A 27891-nucleotide genomic window follows, 5' to 3' on the forward strand; every position below is an offset into this window, starting at 1 on the left:
ATAACAGGTAGACTCAATTAAATAATAGCAGTAGCAATTGATAGAAAATGAGAGGGCATGGGTCAATGCAGCACCTATCAGTTTGTGCAACATTTGTCCCTGTTACATTCCAGTGTGCATTACACTTCAATAACTTCTCATTTAATAAGCCTCTTCTACATGATTAAAATCTTATAGGATTAATTAAAAAGAAAGCAGACAATTTTTTTTAGAGATAATTTCAGAGCTGAAATATAGGCTCATTATAATTGGAAACAAAAATCAGTACACATAAATTTTCAACAGTGAAGAACACATCAGCTGGAACATCTCAGGAAATAGCCCAGCCAGATGTGTTGCAGGAATAAAATGACAATAATCAAAGCCTTATTTCCTGGGTTCAAATCTTGTTCAAGCTATGCATTTCTATACTTCTCATTTCCCTATCCTCAAAAAAAATTGTGTTTAACCTATAGTTGCTAAGAAAATAAACTGGTTCTCATAAATCTCTGAAATGTTTGCAGAGTTCAGCTTTTACTGTTTTTTTTGGAGAAATTTATACTTATTTTTAGAAAGTAATATTGATAAAAACTAGAGATCAATGCCACTTAAAAAAAAGTAAATAAAAAAATTAAGGATAACTTTAAGGATCTGGAGAAATGTGATTACTTTTGATGATATAAATAAAATGAATATATTCATAAATATATATATTTATTATTAAATAAGTGCATTTAAACATTAAAAAGAGTATGTTCATAAAGCAACCAAGTGAGAAGTCGGTTTAAATAACCAGAATCCTGCTCATAACTCATTAACATTAAAGTCAAGTACTTATCTGCTCTTTCCATTAACAACGTTTGATTAAGTATTTCATCTCGAACAGATAATCTGAAAAAAATTAAAATTATTGATCATAATAACAGAACTGATAAAACTACAATATATCAGCTCTTTGCTCCTTTGTTGCTGCAGTCATTTATTTATTTTTTTAATACTTATTGAAATTTTAGAATTATTCTCAAATTACTTGCAAGATGTTTTGCTACACTAAACTTTTAGGTTTTTTTTTATTTTATATTCTCAGATCTTTTGTAAAAATACTTATAAAAGCTCTATTGAACTTTCTATACAGATCTGTTCAGAATTAATTATCAAATTAAATAATATTTAAAAAATTAAATAATTATCAAAACTCATATTTATGACACATTGGCAACCTTTATTTACATTTTTTTCCATACAATAACTATTATGCTAGTGCCAATATTTCATAAACAACCTCCATCTCTATCAATCTATGCACTTTTTTACTCCTATATCATTTAATGTCATTCTCTTCTTCTATCATTAATAACTTCCTTCACTTGTTCTAGCCTTCTCTTCCCATGAATCTAAATTGTCCTTTCGTATTTAATGTAAATAATTATATTTATTCCTTCATTAACAAATTACACAAACAAAATACATAAATTACTTGATGGTTTGCATATATTAATTGTCCTTTATTTATAATGTAGCAGTTTCCCTTACTATATGGCTCAGAGTGACAGTAAAAATGTGATATGCGTTAATATCAAAGTAATAATAATAGTAATGAATAAATATATACCAAGGATTACTTACCAAGAATATCTTAAACCTCTCTTCTTTTTCTCTACCTCCACAATTATTCTATTACATTCAACAAAATCATCTAAAAGTTTTTAATTTTATTTTTATTTTGAACAATTTTTATATTTTTGTAAACTTTTTATAGAATTCAAACGCAATACTACAACTCCAACATTATGAAGTGCACACAAGTTCTTTAATAGTATTTATGCATGTTTCTCCTTATTCACTACAGGCAATGTATATAATAGATTGTAACAATACACTGCATATCAAGGATATGTATATATATTTATATATCAGAGAAATAAAGTGAAAGATCTATCATTTCAGCATCTGAATCATTACAATTAATATTTAATTTGTCATCCTAGTATAAACTAATTATTAGGTCACAGACACTGAATAACAACCATTAATAAAAACTTTATTTTTTACATTTGAAATATTACACATACCCTGATATATATAGTAAATGATGACCAAAGTTTCAAACAGTAACCAAAGATGATTTTATAAAAACACTTCAGAAAATATAGGCTGATATTTAAAACTGAAGGAACACCAGAGGATCATGTCACGAAAAAAAATTCTTAAGAAAAATTAAAATAATTTCTGCCAATTACCCAATGATTTATGTGCATTTTTTAGCATATATATATATTTTTTTTTTCCCCCCCAAAGAATTGCTATTGTAACGTTCATCCTTTGATAATACTGTATGACCATAAACTTGCTTTCTCATGCCAATACCTGACACTGGTAAGCAGGTTTCATAAAAAAAAGAAAAGAAAAATACATTGTAGCATACAATCTGACCCTCAAAAATCTGTTTCTCCTTCTGCAGGAGTTGCGACAAACCTGTCAATTGTTACAAAACCTCATACATTTACAAATAACTGCAAGTTTAAATGTTCTGGATTGTTAGCAGAAGCTCTTTACTTTAAAGATCATTTGATCCTAAGAGCATAGTTCTTATTTACTTAAATATAAAGCATATACAGACTGAAATAAAATGTCAAAAATTTATAAATCTATAATGAATGCATGCAGTATTTTACTCACAGTTTTATTATTATAATTGCAACGAAGTTCCACTCAGCTGGTCTGAATGTTATATTATGTGCAGACAATGTAAATGTTTCTACTAATCTTTTAACATCACCAGTTATGTTGCCACTGTACTTGCTTAATCCTAATGTTCTTAGTAAATCGGGTAAGCTGAACAAAAGAAATAGATTAGCTAAATATAAGTTATTGATAAAAAAATGGAAAGAATGGCCTTGTATGAAAATTTATTTTATTAATTTTATGAGTGAACAGCAAATAACAAAGACTAAAAGAAAAAAAGTTGAAAACAAACTACAAAATGAAAAGTACACAACCAAAAGAATGTAAATAGCCATAAGCCATACTGAACTCCACAATGTGTTATGTCCAAAAATTTATGGATAGAGTTAATCCTGGTATAAGAGTTCTTTCATTCTGCCAATGGCCTCTTCAGACAGCAGATGGCAGTGGTGGGTAAAGAGTAATCTATTGTCCTGGAGATGGGAAACTGCTCCTAAAAGCGGAGGAACTTAACTACTAATAGGTACTTACTAAAAGGAAGTGAGTATTATTAGAATACAGAAGGTAATGTTAATGTATTATTCCTTGTATTACGCCCTGGCTTCTTCTGTTAAATGTTCTGGATTTAAAATAGCTTCTTATTCGTATCTCTTGGAGAAGTAACAAAAGATGATAAAGGACCTATTGCATATAGGAAAATGGAATGTTAAGACTTTATTAGAGAGTGGAAAGTTAGAGAATTACAAGGCAGAAATCAAAATAAATAAAATGGTTATCCCAGAATTAAGTGAAGTAAAGTAGAAAGAACAGAGTGAAATAAAGAGTGGAGAAGTTACCATATTCTAATCTGGAAGAAATAAAGGAAAGGAGTGGCAATAATTATGAGGAATGAAGTAGCAAAACGAATGCAGGAAGTGTTATGTAAATGATAAATTAAAATCGTTAAGGACTGGGGTGTTACCAAAACATTTAGCTATAGTGCAAGTATATATGGCAACATCATATTATGAAAAAGGTATTGAAATTAGAAAATGTAATAAAGTCAGAAAGACTGATGGGAAACTGGAATGCTGTGGTCAAAAGGTGAATAGGGAAGTGCGGTAGGAAAATTTGTCTTATGTGTAAGGAATGGAAGGGGGAACAGATTAGTACAATTTAGCAGGAAGAAAAAATTATTTATAACACTGTTCAAAAATCAAAAAAGAGCTGATACACTCGAGTATCCTCAGAGAACAAAGCTCACTATCAGACAGTTCAAATTTTAGTAGATGAAAGGTTTAGAAGTCCTAAGAAAGCCAGCGGATTACCAGGTGCAGATTATCGATAGTGATCATGTGCTACTTATAAAAAAAATATATGAAACGGTAGTCACAATGGCAGTTCTTGAGGTCATAATGAAAGGAAAAGTTAGTTGAGTAAACTTAAGAAATGAAAATTAAATCATGGAATTCTACAAATCATTTTTAAGCTGAGTTAACTGCTTCCAGTGAAACTAAGAAAAATATTATTTAACATCTCCTGTAAATATAAAATATATTGTCAAATTATGAGCAGTCAAAAAGTAAACATGAAACATTTTCAAACGACTTATGTTGAAAATAATGTAGAAATTATGTGCAAATTTCTCCAATTTTTCGCTTTTAATAATGTTACTTCATCAAAGTGAAAAGTATTTTCAAAAAATATGCCCCTGATACCGTCCTCATAAATTACATTAAGAAAACGTTCTATGTTGTTGAATTTTTTATCACTTGTAGAAAAAGGTAAGATTGAAAGGATTAAACTTTTATCATGAGTAATTGCTCTATACTGGAACATATTTTTGAAAGAAAACACAACCTTCTGAACTTTCTGACAAAAAGTTTCCAACAGTGATGAAGTTAAATTAAAATTAGAACAGTGTTTTTCATATTAACAACACAGAAGGACAGAAAACATTAAAAATTACAGAATCTGTCTCTAAGTAGGTAAGATTGTAAACGAGACCCTTTTAAATCCAAAAAATGTCATTGTTCAAATGAATTGGTTTTATTAATGTAGATAAATTAGTTTCATGTGTCTATAAATAGCAATTAAATTAAAAAAATTATTATAAAAATGAAACAATTGAAATACTTACACTCTATTCAGATTATCTAATATTATTCGTCGCCGTAGAGCTTTCTGAGCATGTTGATCAACAAGCGGTATAGTCACTGGTTCTTTATCAATTTTATCATTGTCAATCACATTATCAGCAAACTGAACTTGTTTATCACCTCTATAAAATGATTTCACCTTAATTTCCATTTCTTTAGCTTCTTCTTTAAGCCTTTCAAAATCAGGTATGGGTTTTTGAGGTCCAACAACATTCGAAGTATTTTCATTTTTAACATTATGATCAAATTTTGATTCATTTAACTCTAATAGGTTTAATTTTTTACAAATTGCTAAGTATCGTTCATAGATTACTGGATCTTGCATACTGCTCTGCATAGTTAACCCCTGAAATTTTTCTAAACCACATGTTTCTTCAATTAGATTTTTAAACTTATCTTCACCTAACAAAAAAAATAATGTGTCTAAAGAAACCCACTCACGAATACACTGTTCCGTTCGTAAAACAGCAGCTAACATTGGTGATATATCATTCGTTACTTTAGATTTTTTATGTTTTGTTTTTTTTATTTTATTTTTTTCAGTACCATATTTATTAGTATTGTCAGTAGTCAACTTATTACGATCATCCGTATTTTGCAAACCTTTATTACAGAGCTGAATCAACAAAGAATTATTGTCATCGGCGAGTGTACCATTATCACACTGTTTTTCTTTCTTATATTCATCATGATTATTTGATTTATTAATAGTACTTCTATGCGGTTCATTAATCACATTATTATGTTCAGAAAAACCTGATGAAGCATTTGATGTATTACTAACATTAGTACTGTTACAAGTGCTTGTAATAAAATTTATAACACGTTCATTTTCAGGTAATGATTCAGATTTTGTATTGATATTAACATTATTATTGTCAGTTATTTTGCTATTATTATCACAAACCTCTTTACTGATTTCTTCTATTATAGCTGTAGCAGCTTCGATAGTACATGAAGACTGTAAAGTATTTTTAACATCAATAAAATATTTATTGTTACATGAACTTGTGTTAGGAGATAATGAAGAAATTTTCTGCTCAACTGCATCATTACACTTCTCGTTATCATTAACAGCATTTTCTTCATGAGCCAATATTTTGTCATCATTATTTATTTTGTTTTTCTTATTACCATCGTGATTATTATTATTCGTTAAACCAATTATGTCGCAGTCATTTTTTTCAGATAGTTTTTCATTTTTTACACTATTACTTTTTTCTTTATTCACTGGAACAGAATGCTGTTGCTGATGCTGAGAAGATTGATCTAATTCATGTGAATTTTTAAACGTGAAATTAATTTGTTCACCAAAACTACCACCGCTGTAAAAAATAAATATATATTTTTTATTTTATTGTTTTTAAATTAAAATTTAATAAAAATTAATCTTATCTATTATAATTAAAAATCTTTGAAATGAGTAATTAATTATTCAGATAACTTTAACTCAATTTAATTTCAAAGCAGTACAAGGCCAAAACACTGCAGTTAATTCCAAATAGAAAGATATACAAACAGCTGGACAACTTAAAAGGAGCAGTTTAGATTTTAAACTGGAAAGCATAATATAACATCCCACTGGGTTAAATATATGCATAAATATTACAGAGGTTTGCTGTTTTTATATATGCAAAATGTTAAAATAAAATCTTGATAATTAGGTAGAGAGACCTTGATAGGTAGAGAGTGGACTGGAAGGATCAGTAACTGATAAAAAATATATACTGAAACCAGAACCACTCTATTTAACACATTACCAAACGAAATATAAAATATTTCACTAGAAAAAGAGTTATAGACATTGGCGGGAGAAGGATGATGTGTTAGATCTGATGATAATATTATGCCATTTTATATAGAATGAATAGATAATAAAAAATTATTTAATTGAAAATATATGTATAAACTTAGATAAAACAAAATGGCACACAGAATTTTAAATGCATAGCATAGCTATTAAATAAAACAGAGCTTTATGCAGCTATATATTATAAAAGAAAGATGAGATTCTGAAGACATTTGTCATTTGGATCTGATGGATGACAGAAACAACTAACCGGCTGTAGATAGAAATAAGAATAATTAAAAACTGGAAAGTCGGGATCATTTGGCAAAGGTAAATAGATGAACTCGCAAACTAATCCCGGATCTCTAGAGATGGCTAGACTGCAAGTACAGGAACTGAGGTACGAGGTGATCCAGTTCCTGACAGGTGCGCACAGGCATTGATTGAGACTCTCACCAAATGTGGTTATTGCAGAAGGGAGGACACTGCAGAACACACAGTATTTGAGTACAATCAGTTCTTGCAATACAGGGAAGCATGCCTTACAGAATTTAGCACGCTTATCTCTGATAACAGTACAGGAACTATGCTGGAGATCAAATGGACGCAGCAAACAAACACAGTGTCTAAGATGTTAGTCACAATTGCCTGCTCAAAGATAGCAGAAGAAATACAAGGATAAATTCCCTCTGATTTTCCCTTAGGGCTGTGTTCATTTCAAAGCACCTGTGGCCCGAAGAAGAAGTAATCAACAAAAAAAGGAATGGAAAGAGAAACTGGATAAGACACCAATTCACTAACATAGATACTGAAGCACTCAGGGTTGCTATTATACCATATGTATTATCAAATGAACAGCAAAGAATACTTCTCACATCAAGGAAGAGTTTTTATAAATAAAAAATTAAATATCAGCAACAAAAGTTAATACAAATACATAATTAAAAAGCAGTCCAAAAACAGAACATTTTGTTGTTTTTTGTTATAAAAAAAATATTTTCTACTATATTACCAAAAGTTTTCAATTAACATTAAGCAACACATAATTTCATTGTAATTTTTTAATACATTTTACAATCTGAGATTAAATTAATAATAAAATGATGAATTAAAAAAATAATTAGATTTATAAGACCAGTTTTGTCATACCACACAGTGGATTGGGTGGACATTTGTTACGTATACTATTTTACTATTTTTTCATTGTACAATCATAAAATAAAACAGCTATTATCTTAAATCACTTCTTTTCCTGAATCTCTAAAAACAATGAAATGTTGTTTGCAATGGAAATAAAAACAAAATAAAAAATGTTTCAATAACTTTTCAATAAAAAAAAACTTACCAAAATAAATACTTCTCAAAACAAGAATTTTATAAAATATGATTTTTAAAATTCAATTCAACAAGATTTTATGATAATAGTTCCAAACTTTCAGATTAAATTTGTTTTTTTTTAATATTAATATAAACCATAATTTATGTTAAAATGGTAAACTTAAATTAAGCTGCCATATTATATAGGTTAACATTAAATGCTTACTTAAATAATGCTTGAGCACTAATCAAAACTGATTAAACTATCTGACACAGCAAACCAGTAAAAAAATAAACTGACTAATAAACCTTTAACAGATATAGAAATTTTAACAGTACATACTTACAATCTACAGTCGAAGGGTATTAATCTAATAGATTCTGTATCAGATGGTTGCATAAGCCATAATGGACTTGACGGAAGTTGATCTTTAAGATATTTTGAAGATTTATAACACATATTGCTACAGAATTTCTGAAATAAAAATTACATAAAATACATTTTTTTTTTACACAAATTAAACATAAACTATACCCTAGAATGTTATAGAATGATGTACAACAATTTAATTACTCATTTTATCTTTCAAATTACCATGACTATAAATTATTTGCATGAGAAAAGAATTTACAAGTATTCAGAGTATCAATATTCTGGAATGAAGAAATGTGGAGGAACAAAAGAGTTGGAGGCTGATAGTCTGCACTGTGGCTCAGAATTGACTGGATGTAAGAAAGGAAGAAGATTATTTACTGAATTCTGTTTCATGAAAGCATTTTTCTATTAATATTATCACTCAGATAAAATAAAATTTCCTGAAGAGAATAATCAACACTGAAAAAAAAATTAATGTAAATAGCAAAATAGTAGTTTGTAGTAAGCACAATAATTTCTAGGTGATTTATACTCAGGTTCAATTCTCAGCAAGGGTACAATATTTCCTGTTATAACTTCATTCATTTTTTAAAAAAATAAAACATGTATAAAAGCACAGCCAAAGTGTTAAAATAAAATAATGAAAAACAGTATAAATATTTTCTATTTTTCACAATAAAAATATTCTTTTCAGATTAAACTGTTAGTCAATGACTTACAGATATATTTACAAGTCTTGCAATTCTTTATGCAATTACATACACAATTCTTGCATGAACATTGATTTTAAGAAGAAAAAGGATAGGGAATAGAAAGTTGACAGTTCATTTAAGTTAGCATCAAAAATACTACCTAGCTATAATTAACATTCATCCAATTTACTTCCTCCCATCATAAGCCCAAAAAATGGAAACACCAGTATAAAAGTAAAGAAACTTATAAAACAAAGAATGTAGAACTTGGTGGTTTATATACATGTAATATATCAGATCAGTTAAAGTCTGGTACAAGTAAATTTTTCAATTTGCATTATCATAAAAGTATCAGTAACAGAAAATTGTATTGTAGATCACTGCTGAAAGTTCATAATTTTATATATATGTTTACATTTATAGAAAAACAGATGTACATATAATAAAGTGTGAGCAACTTAAAACATTCCACTGCAGAAGGCCCATCTGAAAAGCCAATCAATAAATAATTTTATAAATGAATTAAAAAAATTGACACAAATAAAATTAATTTATTAGTGAAAGTTTACAAAAAAAAGATGTAAGCGAGCACCTTGCTCAATGATGCATTTTTTTGCTCACATAATCATGTTGAGAGACATCTGGTGAAAAACATTACAGTCAATGACTTCAAAACACGTTGAATATTTGCCTACAATTCTTCCAAAGCATGGGGACTTAATTCATTAACTTATCCTCACTTGTAGAATTCCCCACATAGAAACCCTATGGCTTCCACATTCCCAAAGTTATTTTTCAATAAAATCTATTTGAACATAGGCCAATAAAATGTGAGATATGTAACATGTTGCTCAGCCTTTTTCAAAGAAGCAGTAATCGAGTTGATCACTAGTCAACTGAGGATAGTATTCTTTGAAAACTGTAAGATACAGCTCTGTACTGATAGTCGTATCAAAAAATGTTAGTCCATGATATGATTACCTGACACAGCACACCACACACACTGAAGTGATTTCTCAAATTGGTGAAAATTATCTGTAGACCCACCTGATGTTATGTGAATTGATATACCCAGAAAAATGGAACCTCATTTCATCAGTAAAAAAATACATCATCAGGTCTAACTTGCCAAAGAAATTTTATTAAAAAGCCTGTTATTCCAAAGCAGACATTATGGTTTTTCTGCTTCTGATAGATGTTAAACGATACTGTCTTAAAGACTACAGTCTTACATGATTCTGATGTGCATTTTACATGATTTTGCTGAGATAATTTTTATTTAATCTTTATTTTGGACTTGCAGAATTCATTGTTAAACATCAACAATGACTTCTAGAACCATCTATATTGCATTTGCAACTAACCCTATTGTACACCATTTTTTAATATTTTCTTGAAGGAACCTGAACACCCATGATTAAAATATAATAATGCTTTCTTGAACAAAATAAGGCATTCTGGAAAACATAACTACGAGACAAGATTTACTGTACTGAAACATGAACAGGTTCAAATGACAATAATATTAAAGATTATTAACAGAAACAACTATTAATATTAGTAATACCAACAACAGCATGAAGTCATATTACAGGCAGCAATCATACATGACAATTTGGGGCTGGTTTTAAGAGTGCTCACCCTGCATTTACAAAGAAACTTTTTTCAATTCTTTTTTTTAATAATTCATACAATATGTAATAAACTGTGCTAAGTATAGATTTTCAATCAGGATACAAACATACTTCTAACAAATTTATTTGATGAAATCTTACTGATCACGAAGTTCATTAGAACCTCGTCGGTAAGAGTCTACAGAACTGGATGGCACAGCAAAGTCAACAAACTATGTTTACAGTTCTAAACATGACCTAACCTAAAAGTGATGTGAAAATGGAAAAAAATAAGCATGAAAACATATTTCAGTTCAATTACATCTGTAATAAAGAATACTTTTTAAAAATACTTTTAAAAATTTTGTTAGACAATGTTTTTTTCCATTTGATAAACCGCGGGACTCGAATATGTCATTTTTTCTTTTTTTAAAAGTGACTTTATGAGTCGCGCCGCTAGGTAGCAGTACTTGATAGTACTAGGTAGCATACAAAAACTTATAATGTACTCGAAATAATAAAATTTAAAAGAAAATATACTAGAGCTTGTTTTAACAGTAAATGCTCTAATGTAAATGAAAGTACTGAAGTTAAAACAATTTTTTTAATTCCCATTACTTCATTAAAAAAAAAAGTATTAGTTTACATGAGATTATAGCTGCTAATAAAACACAAAAAACATGAACAGTAGGAAAGTGTTGCAAAGCAAATCAGGCAACAAAGATTTGTTACATAAAACAGAAATAAATTTGACTGGTAATATTTTTATTTTATAATTACAACTATTTGATGGAGAAATAAAAAAAAGTTACCCTAATAATAATATAATAATACAAAAAGTGTGTTCACAGATTCAATAAAAATCGAGGGTTTCACTTACAAAGTAATTTTTTTTTTTATTAGTTTGTTTAACCTCTGGGACCACTGTTAGGTATTGCTTCAGAGGATGAGATGAATGATTTGTAGCGTGTATGAAAATGCCGTGCCTGACAGGGATTTGAACCCAGGACCTCCAGATGAGAGGCCGAGACACTACCACTCGCACCACAGAGGCCCGCCACTTACAAAGTCATTAGTGCAATGTTACATCACAGATCTTCGATTCGTGAAGGTCATTATGCTAGTTTTATCAAAAAAGGAAAAATATGGTATATAAGTGAATGATATACTATCAACAAAAAAACTGGCCATGAAATTAAAAAAAATGTATATTTGTTTGTTCTAGAAAGGCAATACATTTTTATAAAAAATCCATAAGATAATAATCAGCAATTCATAAAAATAAATAAAAGAATAATCTAAAAAAATGCAGTGATATCAAAAAAAATTACAATGAAATTGTAAACCATACGGTAAGAGTCTCGCAAATATCATTTCTTCCACTCAAAAATCAAAAGTTTCTGTAATACAACTATAGCTACTTTAAACAAAATGATACTGATATAAAAAAAGGTAAGACACTACATTTCTATTATCAAAATATGTTATTAATTTAGAACCTTGTTTAAAAATATAAACATGTTAAACATATGTAATATACAATAGATAGTAAAAAATGTTTAAGCGTTCCATATAATAAGCAAAAAATAGAAAAATTTGTTACAAAACTCTTACTGGTCCAATTTCAATTATATGTAATACATATCACATTTACAGAAATAATACAATTCTTATGATTATTTGTTGTTTAATAAATGAAACTGGACTAGTAGGAGTTTTGTAACAAATTTTTTCTATTTTTTTCTTATTATTTGGAACACTTAAACATTGTTAATTATCTATTATTGTATATCTATTGCTGTATATCTATTGCCTATTACATATATTTAACATGTATTTCTTTTTAAACAAAGTTCTAAATAAATAACAGATTTTGATAATAGAAATGAAGTGTTTTTTACCTTTTTTGATATCAGTATCATTTTGTTAAAAACAGTTTTTTATTTGTATTACAGAAATTTTTGTTTTTTGTGTGAAAGACATATCTTCGAGAATTACCGTATGGTTTATAATTTCATTGTAATTTTTTTGGATAATATTTTAAATAACTAATTTTGTTGCCTCGAGAATTTAATGCTTATGATCTGGCAAATACAAGATCAAAAAATATCCAACCGTACACTATAGTTAAAAAAACAGCTTATCTGTTGGCTTTCAATTCTTATCACCTTTAACCACTCCCTTATAACTCCACAGGCAGTTCTTCCATTCTGGAAATCCTCTTTTGGTATGGCTACAAACTGTTCTGCCAGGTTCATTACATCCACTGTGACCTCATATCAGGACCCTTTTAGAAATCAACTTAACCTTGGGTAACTACCAGAAATAACAAGGATTCAGGTAAATCAGAAGAATTTCATGCTTGGTCAAGAGATCCTGGAACAGACATAGAGTGGGTGGAGGAATGTCATGATACAACTGCCAGTTATGTGACTCCTGTGTCTTGCACTGAACTATATAATGAAAACAGAATTACTATAACTATATAATGACAGAGAATTTTTTGATAACTGTGAACATTGATTGCTGGATTTGAGCTATGGCCTACCAGTATGGTGTTTACTGTTAAATGAGGTTTCACCATTTTTAAAATGGTTGTAGCCAGCTTTAATTTTTTTTAACCTCCACAGCAACATTTCTGCTAAGACATTTTGCTTTTTTTTATTCAAAATATTAACCTTTACTGCTAATAATTGCACCTTTATATCATGAGTTCTTTTGAAATAAAATTAATTCAGAAAAAGTGAATGATCTGAGTGACTTCAAAATAAAAAAGAACTATTGCAATTCTGCCCAAGTTTTTATTATATTTACCTTGCGTTCAGTAGTGTCATATAACAATAATGTTCCGTTAGTTCTTGTTATTCTGTATTGTTGTTTGGGTATATTTCTTAATTCATTATCACATATAGGATAACCACATATATTCATAATAGAACGTTCATCAATAACATCTTGATAACTACTTTGATTTATAAAATGGATCTGAAAAAAAAACAATTACACAATACAGAATTATAAAACTTTCATCAAAATAAATCAAAAGAATGCTTTGTCTATTTTAGGTATATTTTTTTATCAACCAATTAAACAAAGTATAATAACACTACAAAAACCTCAACATGCCCACATCCAGTTTTACGGCAGGACAAACTAGCTTGCACTAGGGAGATCCTGAAAATTATGGGGAAAGAAGGTTACAGAAAGCATATTAATTATAACTTTTACCGAGAAAAAAACTATTATAAAATTTTTCAATTGATAAACAATCATATTACTCGCTAATTAAATGAAAGTAGAAATGAAGCACTTATCTCTTTCCATTCCAAAATTAATTTAATATTAATATAATAGAATTTTCAAAATACTCAGCTATCTAACAAAATTAATAAATAAATGCTATATGTTACATGTAGTCAATTTCTAATAAGGCATTTTTCTTATATGTAGGTGATAAGATGAATGTTAGTTATGAAAAAAATTCCAATCCACAAATCAGGAATGAATTCAGGAATCACCAGGGCCACCAAAATAACTTTCCTGAGAAGTATCATAATCTACATTACTAACAGTATCAAGAATTGTCACTTTTCTATAAAACCACTAATACTGCCAATTGATTAATGAAATAAAAATACACTATTATACATTAGACCAGAGAAAGAGAAAAATAACTCAAGTAGAAAACTTGGTTTCACTTATTTTTTAGAAAAGTGTATGACAGTAATTTAAGAGCTTGACTTTCTACATTTTAATCTACTACGCCCTCATTACTGTCTTCTGGCTACCACATTTTGATTGGGTATAAACAATTAGCCTGCAACCACAGAATTTAAAATGAGTTAATTTAATGAACATTTCCATTTAGACATTTTTAGTTGTCCCCCAAAAGCTATTTGAAAATGGAGGTGAATTCATTGTGCACATCAAATTCAGATGTATACAATCTCAATTTTGTTATCTTTGCTATTTTAAAAGTCATTCAGCTACTCCAGAGCATTCTGGATACACATACACATAAAACTGAACATTCAACCGTAAGTTTACAAATCCATTTTAAATTGCTTTTTGGCATTGTATTTTTTTTTACTTTGGGGGGTGTTTTAGGCACTAACTTATTTAAATAAGTCTATGAGCTGGGAAAGCAACTTATGCTCAGAATATCATGTTTACAATTTAATTTGTTACTTATGGATACTGTTTCTAACAATATTTCAATACTTAAGCAATAACTATAGTTCCTAAGAATTCAGTTTAGGCAAAGACCAAAGTTTTGTTTGTTTTTTATGTACCAAAATCTGAGTTTTCATTCTAGATATTAACTTACAAAAAAATTTTACTTTTTGATTAACATATTTTGTAATGTACAACTCCAATGTTGGTGATAAATGTTTAACCCATTATATCAATCAAGAATTGTTTTAATTAAATATGCAATCAATTCTATCCACACTAATAATTACTTTATAAGAAAATTATTTACTGAAACACTGTTAAAGCTTGTGGTTAAAACATGCAGTGGTGAAGCTAGAATCAGATCAAAATTTACTAGTCGTTTTTGGTTGTTTTAGTTGTACCAAGGAGTTTTCTCTTTGGGCAACAAACTTCTTAAGTCACAGTTTTATCTATAACAGAAATAATTAGTTACTACCAAATTAAAAAGGAAGTATGTAGCAGCAATAGCTACGAAATTAAATTTCACAAATGTACTTAAGTAAAATTAATTTTAATTAAAAAACAATTAAAGCAACATTAGCTGCAATAAAAACTAATCAGAATACTATAACAGCATTAGCAGAATCATTATTTGGACATCAATTACCAAATAAATGAAGCACTTAGATAATAATGACACATTGTATTTTCTTAAAGCAAAAAAAAATTTACTCATGTTATTAATACCCAGATTACTAAACTAAACATACTGAAGTAATAATAATTTGATAAAGACAATAATACATCAGTAACTTACATTATGCAAAAGCATTTCCTCAGTTACATTCTTTTCTATTAATTTTTCAACAGTTTCCAATGCTTTAGTTGAACATTCTTTTCGTTTTTTTAAAGTTGTTTCTAATGCTTCTTTCCTGTAACTAAAGGAAACAATGACTCAGCATGACAAAAAACCAAATTATACACAAAACTCAGTATGCCTTTCATTACAATTCTCTTGTAACATCATTTAAGATGTGCACATATAACAGAGCTAATAGACAATATTTATCACTTTGAATCAGAAAATCGATTAAAATACTATATTGAAGTAAGATTCGATAAAAATACAAATTATATTCAGTTCTGTAATGGTAAATTACAAAAAAAAGTTTGATTACAGCATGAATAAAAATGAAAAAATTCTTTATATATATACAAATAACCTAACAATTTAATGCTAATACGGCAAAACACTTAAAGCAGAACTCTTGATAAACAAGACTGCGAAAATTAATAATTTAAGAAACAAAACCTTTTATAACGTAAAAATTCACAACTAATAAACGCATAAAAAAATAAACAAGCATTAACTACCTGTGAAATAGTAGTAAATTTACCTGTAAGTTTTACCCTTATTTTTTGACATAATTAATTTATTTCTGTAAAAAGGGTTATCACTCAAAAAGACTTATACAAAACTTATAATCTATTTAATACTCTAACAAAGCAAATACTCTAATCCATATTTCCGATAGCTACTACATGTCAGCAATCATAATAAAAACTGAGCTGAATGAACTTCATCCTGAAGTCGATATATTACACAATAACGATAATCGATTTATCAGGTCAACGTCTTGATCGACAGATTATTTATTTTACTTGGTTATTCAAATGTCTCAATTTATGAAAAGAAATGAGTCGCTACGATCGTAAAACTTCACTCATTTTTATAACAGTTGTTTTTATTTCGGTTGAAAATTGGATAGTGTTGAAATAGTTATCTTAGAAATTAATAGTTTCAGGTTTTGTTCTATGGATTCATAACTTTTTCGGTATTTTTTAGGTTATATTTTTGTTAAAAAGCCACTTTGCTTCAGTATATTTTTTGCGGTGTGACTGAATTTCTGTATTTGTATATTTATAATTAGTTAGTAAATGGCGAGGCTAAATATTAATATTCGTCATATGAAATTTTACTGCCAAAATGTACATAGTTGTGTAACAAGTAAACCCGTTCACTGTAATATTTTGTATAACTTAGATCATTCTATGTTTTTTAGCTGTAAGGCTAGTTCTTTATATTTAAAATATATTAACAGAAGTCACATTAATAGATTAGCCTTTTCTCACAATTTATTGCCGTTTTATAAAAACAATCGGCAACAATTCGATAATCACTGTTATCATAGTACTTTGCCAAAATATATATCCCAAGTATCTGTTTCACATATTAAAAATGTATTAACTACCAAAAAAATTGATTTTTATGATGGATTTACTTCAATAATTCTAAAGTGCCCATTTTGTAATAGTACAAAAAAGCATGAATTATATATTAATAAAGTAACAGGTTAGTACTGCGTTAATTTATTTATAAAATAAGAATCTTCTACTTTTCTTTATAAAGTAATTATTTATCTTAAATGTAATGTAATTATTGATCATTTATTAAAAGTATTTGAGACTTTTGTAGATAGTTTAGATGTTAGCTGTTGATCAGTTTTATTCATGATCTAAAAATATTCTTTTTAAAATCAAAAAAATTTCTAATATTTGATTCAGTGTTAGTTGAGTTTAAAAGAAATTCTTGTAAAGAGTCTTCTACTACTACTAGTGTTAATAATGTTCTTGTATCAGGAAGATGTGTTTTTCCAGTTTATACTTAGGAAAAGAAATGATCAAGTGTTAGCAGAATTGAGTGAGAGGAGGTCCTTGTTGAATGTTATATGAAGAAGAAGAAGAGTAAAATTGATAGGACATGTAATGCAACATGACCAGTTCTTGACAAATATATTTGAGGGCAAGGTTTTGGGTAAAAAACCTAGAGGTAGACTGAGGAACCATCATCAGTAATGTTAAAGAAGAGGTGGGCCTTGGTTCATATAATGACTTGAAGAGAGAAGCAGAGATGAGAATGACTTGGCTAAATGGACAAGGTGAATGATGATGATGACCAATACTTAGTGAATGATGATGATGATGATGACCAATTATGTAATCAAAATTTAAAACAATAATAATCATTGTTATGATACAGTGATTAAGGTTATTACATTTGACACTGTCCATAAAATTATTGACCTGATAGTTAACTTAATTGGTAGTAGTCATTTGATATGAAGTTAACTAATTTAGTTGTATTCATGAATTGTTATTTCGCTATTAATTTAGTCACATTCACTTATGCCAGTCCAATACATCAATTTTTAGTATTGTATCAGTGCATTTTTCTAATCAGGAATGTATCAAAAAATTATATCACAATTACTAGATTAGTACACCTCTCCAGTGTTGCTGAGATTTTTGTAGCTGCTGATGGTAGCACTGGTGTTGGTTAAACTAATTTTCTCATTCATATCTTATATACATTTACCTCTCTACGAATCATGATACCTTGCCGATGGTGAGGGGGCTTGAGTGCTCTGTTACAGAATAGCTGGACCAAAGATGCAACCATATCAGAGAGGTATCTGTTGAGAACCAGACTAAAGAATTATTCCTGAAAGAGGGCAGCAGTTCTTTCAGTAGTTGTTATGGGCATAGGTCAGGAGGACTTAAAGGAGATATCAGATATCAACATCACTCAGTCTTCTGGGTACTGAACAGCTGAAAGCTGTTTTTTTTCCAAGAAAATGTAGCTCTTTGCATTTTCATTTAATAAAGATGGAGACGCCTTCCTTGGTAAAATATTCTGGAGGTAAACTATCCCCCATTCAGATCTCCGGGTGAGGACTACTAAGGAAGGAGTCACCAGAAAATTAAAAAATGGCATTCTACAAGTCGGAGCATGGAATGTGAGAAGTCTAAAAAAGTTTGATTGGTTAGGAAATTTAAAGAAGGAAATGGGTAGGGTATATGTAGTAGGAGTTAGTGAGGTTCAGTAGGAAGAGGAAAATGAATTGGTCAGATGATTTTAGAATAATTAACTCGGCGACAAATAAAGGGCAGGCAGGAGTAGGCTTCTTGATGATTCTTTGGTGGTTCTGTTTCAATTAACCACATATCTCAGGAATGGTTGATCTGAAACTGTACAAGACTACACTTCACTTACACTCATACTTATCATCCTCTGAAGTAATACTTTACGTGGTTCCGGAGGTTAAATTGACATAAGAAAGAAAAGGAATAGACTGCATTATGAACAAGAAGATAGGGAAGAGAGTAGAGTATTTCAAAAAGCTTAGTAATAGAATCATTGTAATCAGGATAAAATCAAAACCTAAGCCGACAACGATTGTTAATGCCTATATGCCTACAAGTGCCCATGATGAGGTAGAGTGTGTATACGAAGAAATTGACAAAGCAATTAAACACATAAAAGGGGATGAAAATTTAATAATAGTTAGAGACTGGAATGCAAGCATTGGAAAAGGCAAGGAAGGAAATATTGTGCATGAGTATGGACTGGGCAAAAAAAATGAAAGATGGGACTAACTTATTGAGTTTTGCACGAATTATAATTTAGTAATTGCCAACATCCAGTTAAAAATCATAATAGAAACATATACACATGGAAAAAGCCAGGCAGTACTGCAAAGTATCAGATAGATTATATCATGGTTAAGTAAAGATTTAAAAATCAACTCGTTGACTGCAAAGCATATCCAGAAGCAGACATTGATACCAACCATAATTTAGTGATAATGAAATGAAGATTGAGGTTTAAAAACTTGAAGAAAAGGTGTCAGGTGAATCGGTGAAATTTAGAGAAGCTTGAGGAAGAGAATGGTAAAGAAGATTTTTGAGGAGGACATCGCAAGAGGTCTTATTAAAAACAATAAGGTAGAAAACATAGAAGAATGGGAAAATGTCAAAAAGGAAGTTCTTAAATCAGCAGAAGTGAACTTAGGCGGAACAAAGAGAACTGGTAAAAAACCTTGGATATCAGTATATATTACAGCTGATGGATGAGTGTAGAAAGTATAAGAATGCTAGTGATGAAGGTAAAAGGACCTATCGACAATTATGAAATACTATAAACAGGTATTGCAAATTAGCAAAAGAAGAGTGGATTAAAGAAAAGTGTTAAGAAGTGGAAAGAGAAATTATCACTGGTAAAATAGACAGAGCATACAGGAAAGTTAAGGAGAATTCTGTGGTACATAAGTTAAAATAGTATGTTAAATAAAGATGGTACACTGATCTATAATACAAAAGAAAAGGTGAGTGGAATATAATGAAGAGTTATATGGAGGGTATGAATTAGAAACTGGTGTTACAGAGGATGAAAAGGAAGATAGAATACTGAAATCTGAGTTTCATAGAGCAATAAAGGATTTGAATAAGAGAAAGGCTCCTGAGATAGATGTGATACCTTCAGAATTACTGCGCATTGCAGGTGAGAAAGCAATAGATAGATTATACAAACTAGTGTGTAATATTTACAAAAAAAGGAGAAGTTCTGTCAGACTTCAAAAAGAGTGTTATTGTCATGATACCAAAGAAAGCAGGAGCAGCTAAATGTGTAGAAAACAGATCAGTTAGCTTAACTACTTGTGCATCAAAAATTTTAACTAGAATTCTGTACAGAAGAATTGAGAGGAGAGTGGAAGAAATGTTAAAAGACCAATTTGGATTCAGGAAAAAGTATAGGAACAAGGGAAGCAATTTTAGTGCTCAGATTAATAGTAGAAGGAAGCTTAGAGAAAAACAAACCAATGTACATGCCATTTATAGACTTAAGAAAAGGCATTTGATAACGTAGACTGGAATAAAATGTTCAGCATTTTAAAAAAATTCAGGTTTAAGTATAGAGATAGAAGAAAAATTGCTAACATTTACAGGAACCATACGGCAACAGTAATAAAGAGCAGAAGAAAGAAGCCATAATAAAAATGGGAGGCCGACAAGGATGTTCCTATCCCCATTACTTTTTTATTTTTTTAGACCTAGCAGTTAATGATGTTAAAGAACAATTTAGATCCAGAATAATAGTGCAAAGTGAAAAAATAAAGATGCTACGATTTGCTGAAAATATAGTAATTCAAGCCGAGGGTAAAAAAGATTTAGAAGAAACAGTGAATGATATCGATAAAGACCTAAGCAAGAACTACCACATGAAAATAAACAAGAACAAAATGAAAGTAATCAAATGTAGTAGAAATAAAGTAGATAAACCACTGAATATAAAAATCAAATGAGAAAAGATTATGGATGTATAAGAATTTTATTATTTGGGAAGTAGAATTACTAAAGATAGACGAAGTAGGAGCAATATAAAATGCCAAGTAGCACAGCCGAAACGAGCCTTCAGTTCAGAAATATAATTTGCTTACATCAGAAATTAATTTGAACATCAGGAAAGCTTTTTTGAAAGTATATGTTTGGAGCATAGATTTATATGGAAGTGAAAATGTGATGCTATAGAGAATGTTAAAAATCAAATGGGTGGGTAAAGTGACAGATGAAGAGGTGTTGTGGCAAATTGATGAAGAAGAAGCATGTGCAAAAATATACCTAATAAAAGAAGAGTCAGACATATAGGCCACATCTTAAGGCGTCCTGGAATAATTGTTTTGATACTGGAGGGATAGGTAGATGGGAAAAATTGTGCAGACAGGCAACGTTTGGAATATGTAAAACAAATTGTTAGGGATGTAGAATGTAGGGGGTATATCAAAATCAAATGACTGGCACTAGATAGGGAATCTTGGAGAGCTGCATCAAACCAGTCAAATGACTGAATACATTTACTTGTAAATTGTTCCTGTTGTAAAGTATTTTTATGGTATTATTATTATTCATTATAGATTATAGAATACTTGTCTATGCATCTAAATAATTTAGGACTGTGTTATTTTTCATTTTAGGATTAGTTATTTGCCTAGGTTGCAAATGTTCAGGTAATTGGAGTGAATTAGAAAATATTTTAAAAGAAAATAAAAATGCACCTTTTGAACAACAGATTTTGAAAAAATATGTTAGTGATACAATAGATAAATGGAAAGAACTTTGTAAATCATTAATGCCATTTGTGTCTCTTACAAATTGTGAAAAGAAACAAGTTTTTGAAAAATTGCACTTAAAAGTGAGTACAACATTTTTTTTAACCCATTTAAAAAAATAATAATCATCTGTAATACATTCTTTTTTAGTTTCATTTGACTAATCATTTAACACCCGTCAACAAAATTAAATTTTTTGTTTGTTAAATGAGAATGAATGGCTGATTCTTATAGTATTTTTTATGCTGGTTAATAGATTATGTATGTTAATAGATTTTTTCTATCGGGCCCAGTTTTATTTTTGTAATTGAAATTTCTTTTCAAACAAAAAATGTATGGTGAACGTAATATGACAATGCATTACATGCATTTTGTACTCGCCTAAAATCTATTTCTTTTGAATTTTCTGTTGTAATTTATTGTAGTTAGATCCCTCTTTAGATTCCAACAGTAGTCAGCTAACATTTTTGGATTCCATTTTCCCTGGTATTGTGTTTCCATTGTAGTTATCTCTTAGTGAAACACATTCTCCATGTTGATCACTGATAGTGCCAAGAATTTTAGGGAAAACATCCAACTGTGAATGTAAGAAATGGATTTTGAGTGACATTTTACATCCAAGTTCTTTGCAGTTTTGAAGGAGTTCACTCACAAGTTCTCTGTAGTTACTGGCCTTATGATTTCCAAGAAAGTTGGTTACCACATTTTGATTTTGAAATGATTTCAATGCAGAACCTCCAAGTCATTCAAACATTCTTTAAACGCCGAATCACTCATTAGTTTTCTTATTAGTGGTCCAACAAATACACCTTCCTTTATTTTAGCATCACTATTAGGGAATTTGTTTTTTAGAAACTGAAACTTTACACCATTACAATCCATTGCTTTAACAAAATTTTTGAGTAAACCAACCTTAATGTGTAGTGGCAGAAGATAAACTTTTTCTGGTTTTACTAATGCCTGACTAACAACATTCTTTTCCTGTACAGTCAGTACCACTCTCTTTGGCCACTGCTCTTTTATGAAATGGTTTTCCTATCCCTGCTGTCCCACTCACACAAATAGCAACAGAACTCAGCGTATCCAAGTTGCAGTCCAAGTAAAAGCCCTATTATTTCAGATCTCCACAAATATGCCATAAATATTTCTCATATTGAATCCTGCTCAATACAAGTTACATATTTTCATAAGACTCCATGTGAACAGCATTTGCTAGTGGAGTAGATTTTATTCATTTCCAATGTGAAGTAGCACATTTTTCAAACTAAACTTTGACGGGCCAATAAAAAGTTTCCTTTCATCAGGATGGTGCATATATTCCAAAGCTTTCAGTAAAGAGTCCAGATCATTACAGTATACTAAGTTTTTGTACTGAGAGAAGAAATGTTCAAATAATGATTGTCTGTCACAGAAAGCACTTATTTTAGTGTTTGGTTGTAAAAGATGCCATCCTTTCAGTCCTGATGCCAATATTTCTGCTTGATTCTTTGATAAATTTAGGTCATGAACCAGATCATTTAATCCTAACTGGTTAATTAATTTAATAGGTTTCAGTTTATCTATTTTCTAAAAAGTTTGGGTCTCTTTCTTCATCGCCTGATAAGTCAGCACAAGATTCAACATTTTCATATTCATCTACGTTCCATGTTTCTGCTGGTACTGGAATTGGAAGCTCTTGGCTATGTGGCACTGGTCGCATGACAGAGGGAATATCAGGGTATTTAACAATACGTCTAGTTTTAGTTGTTATTACATATTTCTTTATTGCACAACAATAACAGTTTGTGGTGTGATCCTTCTGTTCTCTCCAAACCATTGGAATTGCAAATAGCATATAATGAAATCCATTTAGCCAACAAGTCAACAATATTGCCCAAGATTTGTCCCGATCACCTAATGTATATCCAAAATACAGTTCAAACGACATTTTTTATCAATGGAGTTATATTTCTTTTCTGAGACTTCAACATTACCTTACCACAGATGTAGCAGAAATTGTTTGGATGATTAATGCAACTGCAAGGCATTGTTAATACATTACAATAACTAATATTGTTTAAAAAGAAACACTTATAAACACAGTAATTTAATAAGCATGCACTCACATTACTGAACAATATATACCTGCAAATAAAAAAGCCAGCTACAAAACTTAATGTTACACATATGAAAACTCGCAATTGAATGAGAATTAAAAATATTTCTCTAGTCTGCACAACAGTTTATAAGTAAATATAATAACAGAAATAATGAATGAGTGGATGGGTGATATGTTTATAGTAAGATGAAAATGGGAAGAATGAGTCACATTCTTGTTCATTTTAATTAGTGTGTAATAATAAACATGATGACTAATGTCTGACAAATCAGTGTGAAAATTAAGGGACTGTAATAAATAAAACAAAAGCTATTTACTTGATAAATAATATAATAAAATACATTCACGAAATGCTGTGCTTATGGAGTTCATGCTTGATACTACCTGAAAGTATGAATGTTAGTTACAAAAAACCTAAGCCTGATAGAAGAATTCTGATTTCATATTTGAAATCAGCATGAAAATTACTGTAAGAATAAGTTAAGTTATTCACTCTAATTTAACAAAATCATTTTTGATCATTGTAATTAGATAGTGAGTAGATATTCTCTACCAGATGCTTCTGCTTTTCATTGTTGACAGTGCTTATTTTTAGCTTTTAGGAGATTATTTTATTCAATGAGAAAATGTACAGATGTCTTTTTTCTCCTTTAACTTTTTCCATAAATTCTTTTCATTTCATGCTGTTTTCACCTCCTTTAACTTTCCAAATTCAATGTTCATTCTTTATACATCATTCTAGGCCTTTCCTGTAGCCCAAATGTTCTTGGTTTATTTCTGGAACAATTTGATTTTCCTATTCTCATTTCCACTTTACACAAAACTCAGCCATTTAAGTTGACTTGCCTGTAAATGTGCTTTACAAGACTGATTTCTAAAAATGCAATACCAATTCACATGATTTCTTATCTAATTTTTCCTAACTATTCTTTTAAAAAATGTCATCTGCCAATTTGAAAACACTCACAACTCACATGTTTATCCAATTTTCAGAACAATATATTAACCTAGGTAAGAAAATATATAAAAAATTGCAATCACAGCCCTTTTTGTTCGTATTTCTTTTTCTAACATTTCCTTTATTCAATAAATACAGAGTAATTTTTTAGTCCTGTTACCCAATTTTAAATGTAATTTAAGAAAGGGAAATTTAGGCGGAATAAGAAAATGTATTTGTTACTTACAAAAGAGATTTAATAAAAAGTTATTACTTACGTAATAATGGGAGAATGTTAAAAAGGAAATTCTTAAATCAGCAGAAGCAAACTTAGGCGGAATAAAGAGAACTGGTAGAAAACCTTGGGTTTCAGACGATATATTGCAGCTGATGGATGAACGTAGAAAATATAAGAATGCAAGTGATGAAGAAAGTAAAAGGAACTATCGGCAATTAAGAAATGCTATAAACAGGAAGTGCAAATTGGCAAAAGAAGAGTGGATTAAAGAAAAGTGTTCAGAAGTGGAAAGAGAAATGAACATTGGTAAAATAGACGGAGCATACAGGAAAGTTAAGGAAAATTTTGGGGTACATAAATTAAAATCTAATAATGTGTTAAACAAAGATGGTACACCAATATATAATACGAAAGGTAAAGTCGATAGATGGGTGGAATATATTGAAGAGTTATTCGGAGGAAATGAATTAGAAAATGGTGTTATAGAGGAACTTGAGGAGGATGAAATGGGAGAAACAATACTGAGATCTGAATTTAAGAGAGCATTAAAAGATTTAAATGGCAGAAAGGCTCCTGGAATAGACGTAATACCTGTAGAATTACTGCGCAGTGCAGGTGAGGAAGCGATTGATAGATTATACAAACTGGTGTGTAATATTTATGAAAAAGGGGAATTTCCGTCAGACTTCAAAAAATGTGTTATAGTAATGATACCAAAGAAAGCAGGGGCAGATAAATGTGAAGAATATAGAACAATTAGTTTAACTAGTCATGCATTAAAAATCTTAACTAGAATTCTATACAGAATAATTGAGAGGAGAGTGGAGGAAGTGTTAGGAGAAGACCAATTTGGTTTCAGGAAAAGTATAGCGACAAGGGAAGCAATTTTAGGCCTCAGATTAATAGTAGAAGGAAGATTAAAGAAAAACAAACCAACATACTTGGCGTTTATAGACCTAGAAAAGGCATTCGATAACGTAGACTGGAATAAAATGTTCAGCATTTATTTTAAAAAAATTAGGGTTCAAATACAGAGATAGAAGAATAATTGCTAACATGTACAGGAACCAAACAGCAACAGTAACAATTGAAGAACATAAGAAAGAAGCCGTAATAAAAAAGGGAGTCCGACAAGGATGTTCCCTTTCTCCGTTACTTTTTAATCTTTACATGGAACTAGCAGTTAATGATGTTAAAGAACAATTTAGATTCAGAGTAACAGTACAAGGTGAAAAGATAAAGATGCTACGATTTGCTGATGATATAGTAATTCTAGCCGAGAGTAAAAAGGATTTAGAAGAAACAATGAACGGCATAGATGAAGTCCTACGCAAGAACTATCGCATGAAAATAAACAAGAACAAAACAAAAGTAATGAAATGTAGTAGAAATAACAAAGATGGACCGCTGAATGTGAAAATAGGAGGAGAAAAGATTATGGAGGTAGAAGAAATTTGTTATTTGGGAAGTAGAATTACTAAAGATGGACGAAGCAGGAGCGATATAAAATGCCGAATAGCACAAGCTAAACGAGCCTTCAGTAAGAAATATAATTTGTTTACATCAAAAATTAATTTAAATGTCAGGAAAATATTTTTGAAAGTGTATGTTTGGAGCGTCGCTTTATATGGAAGTGAAACTTGGACGATCGGAGTATCTGAGAAGAAAAGATTAGAAGCTTTTGAAATGTGGTGCTATAGGAGAATATTAAAAATCAGATGGGTGGATAAGGTGACAAATGAAGAGGTATTGCGGCAAATAGATGAAGAAAGAAGCATTTGGAAAAATATAGTTAAAAAAAGAGACAGACTTATAGGCCACATACTAAGCATCCCGGAATAGTCGTTTTAATATTGGAAGGACAGGTAGAAGGGAAAAATTGTGTAGGCAGGCCACGTTTGGAATATGTAAAACAAATTGTTAGGGATGTAGGATGTAGAGGGTATACTGAAATGAAACGACTAGCACTAGATAGGGAATCTTGGAGAGCTGCATCAAACCAGTCAAATGACTGAAGACAAAAAAAAAAAACTTACGTAATTGTTAAAGAATATGTTCAAAATGCCCACCCCTTGGGGTTATACATGCACGGACTCTTTTCGGCATATTAGCAGAAACCTTTTTAAGAGTTGCATTGGAAATATTCGTGATTAAGTCTGTAATATTGACTTTAAGTTCATCAATAGTGTGAGGATTGTTTTTGAAGGCCTCGGACTTATATAGCCCCCAAAAAGCAGTTGGAAGATGTGAGGTCTGGGGACCTTGGAGGCCATAAGCCCTTGTTTATTATTCGATCATCAAAGAACTTTTGCAGAAAATCCACGGTTTCTCGAGACATGTGGCATATAGCGCCGTCTTGCTGAAACCAGCAATACCGTTCTTGAGGTTCCAGGAGGGACACAAATTGGTGCACAACATTCCTGTATACTTCACCATTTACTGACTGTTTGAAGAATATGGGTCCGACTATACGATGACGAGATATCGCACACCACACACCAATTTTTTCAGGATGCAAAAATTTGTCTTGTAAAGCGTTAGGATTTTTAACCGCCCAAATTCGACAGTTTTGACTGTTCACATAACCATCGAGATGATCCAAGCTTCATCGCTAAAGAACACTGTGTTTAAAAATTTGATTCCGTTATCGTTTACGAGAGACTTAAACCAACGGCAATATTGCAATCGCTTGTTTAAATGTGGAGGCTGAAGCTCTTGGACTTATCGTACACAATTCGGATACAACTTCAATTTTTTAGCAGCTTTCTGAACACTCGAATATGACAAACCAACTTGCGTGGAAAGTTTTAGTAAACTTTTCCGTGGAGAATTGAGAAATCTTGTTTTCACATTCTCTAAAACGTCATGTTTCAAGAGAGTTGGTCGACCACCACGTTTTCTGTCGCAAACACTACCTGTTTCTTGAA

At 30.1% G+C, this 27891-nt stretch overlaps 2 protein-coding genes across 2 annotated transcripts in view; one reads left to right on the top strand and one right to left on the bottom strand.

Moving 5' to 3' along the window:
* Positions 1-676: 676 nt before the first annotated feature.
* Positions 677-16324, bottom strand: LOC142329580 (putative RNA polymerase II subunit B1 CTD phosphatase RPAP2). Its single transcript, XM_075374275.1, has 7 exons — positions 16142-16324; positions 15562-15682; positions 13404-13574; positions 8256-8383; positions 4784-6127; positions 2659-2814; positions 677-870 (listed from the first exon to the last, which is right to left on the bottom strand). The coding sequence occupies exons 1-7, from the start codon at positions 16168-16170 to the stop codon at positions 714-716; spliced, it is 2106 nt and encodes a 701-aa protein (XP_075230390.1). The 5' UTR covers positions 16171-16324; the 3' UTR covers positions 677-713.
* Positions 16325-16385: 61 nt separating this feature from the next.
* The window catches only part of mtDNA-helicase (mitochondrial DNA helicase), a 42464-nt gene continuing 30958 nt past the window's right edge, over positions 16386-27891 (top strand). Inside the window, exons 1-2 of the mRNA XM_075374272.1 lie at positions 16386-17097; positions 21557-21774. Coding sequence (XP_075230387.1) covers positions 16683-17097; positions 21557-21774 — 633 coding nt within the window. The 5' untranslated portion in view covers positions 16386-16682. The remainder of the gene's footprint in view (positions 17098-21556; positions 21775-27891) is intronic.

This window comes from Lycorma delicatula, chromosome 8 (assembly GCF_047948215.1).
Source record: "Lycorma delicatula isolate Av1 chromosome 8, ASM4794821v1, whole genome shotgun sequence".
In the NCBI taxonomy this organism is placed as follows: domain Eukaryota; kingdom Metazoa; phylum Arthropoda; class Insecta; order Hemiptera; family Fulgoridae; genus Lycorma; species Lycorma delicatula.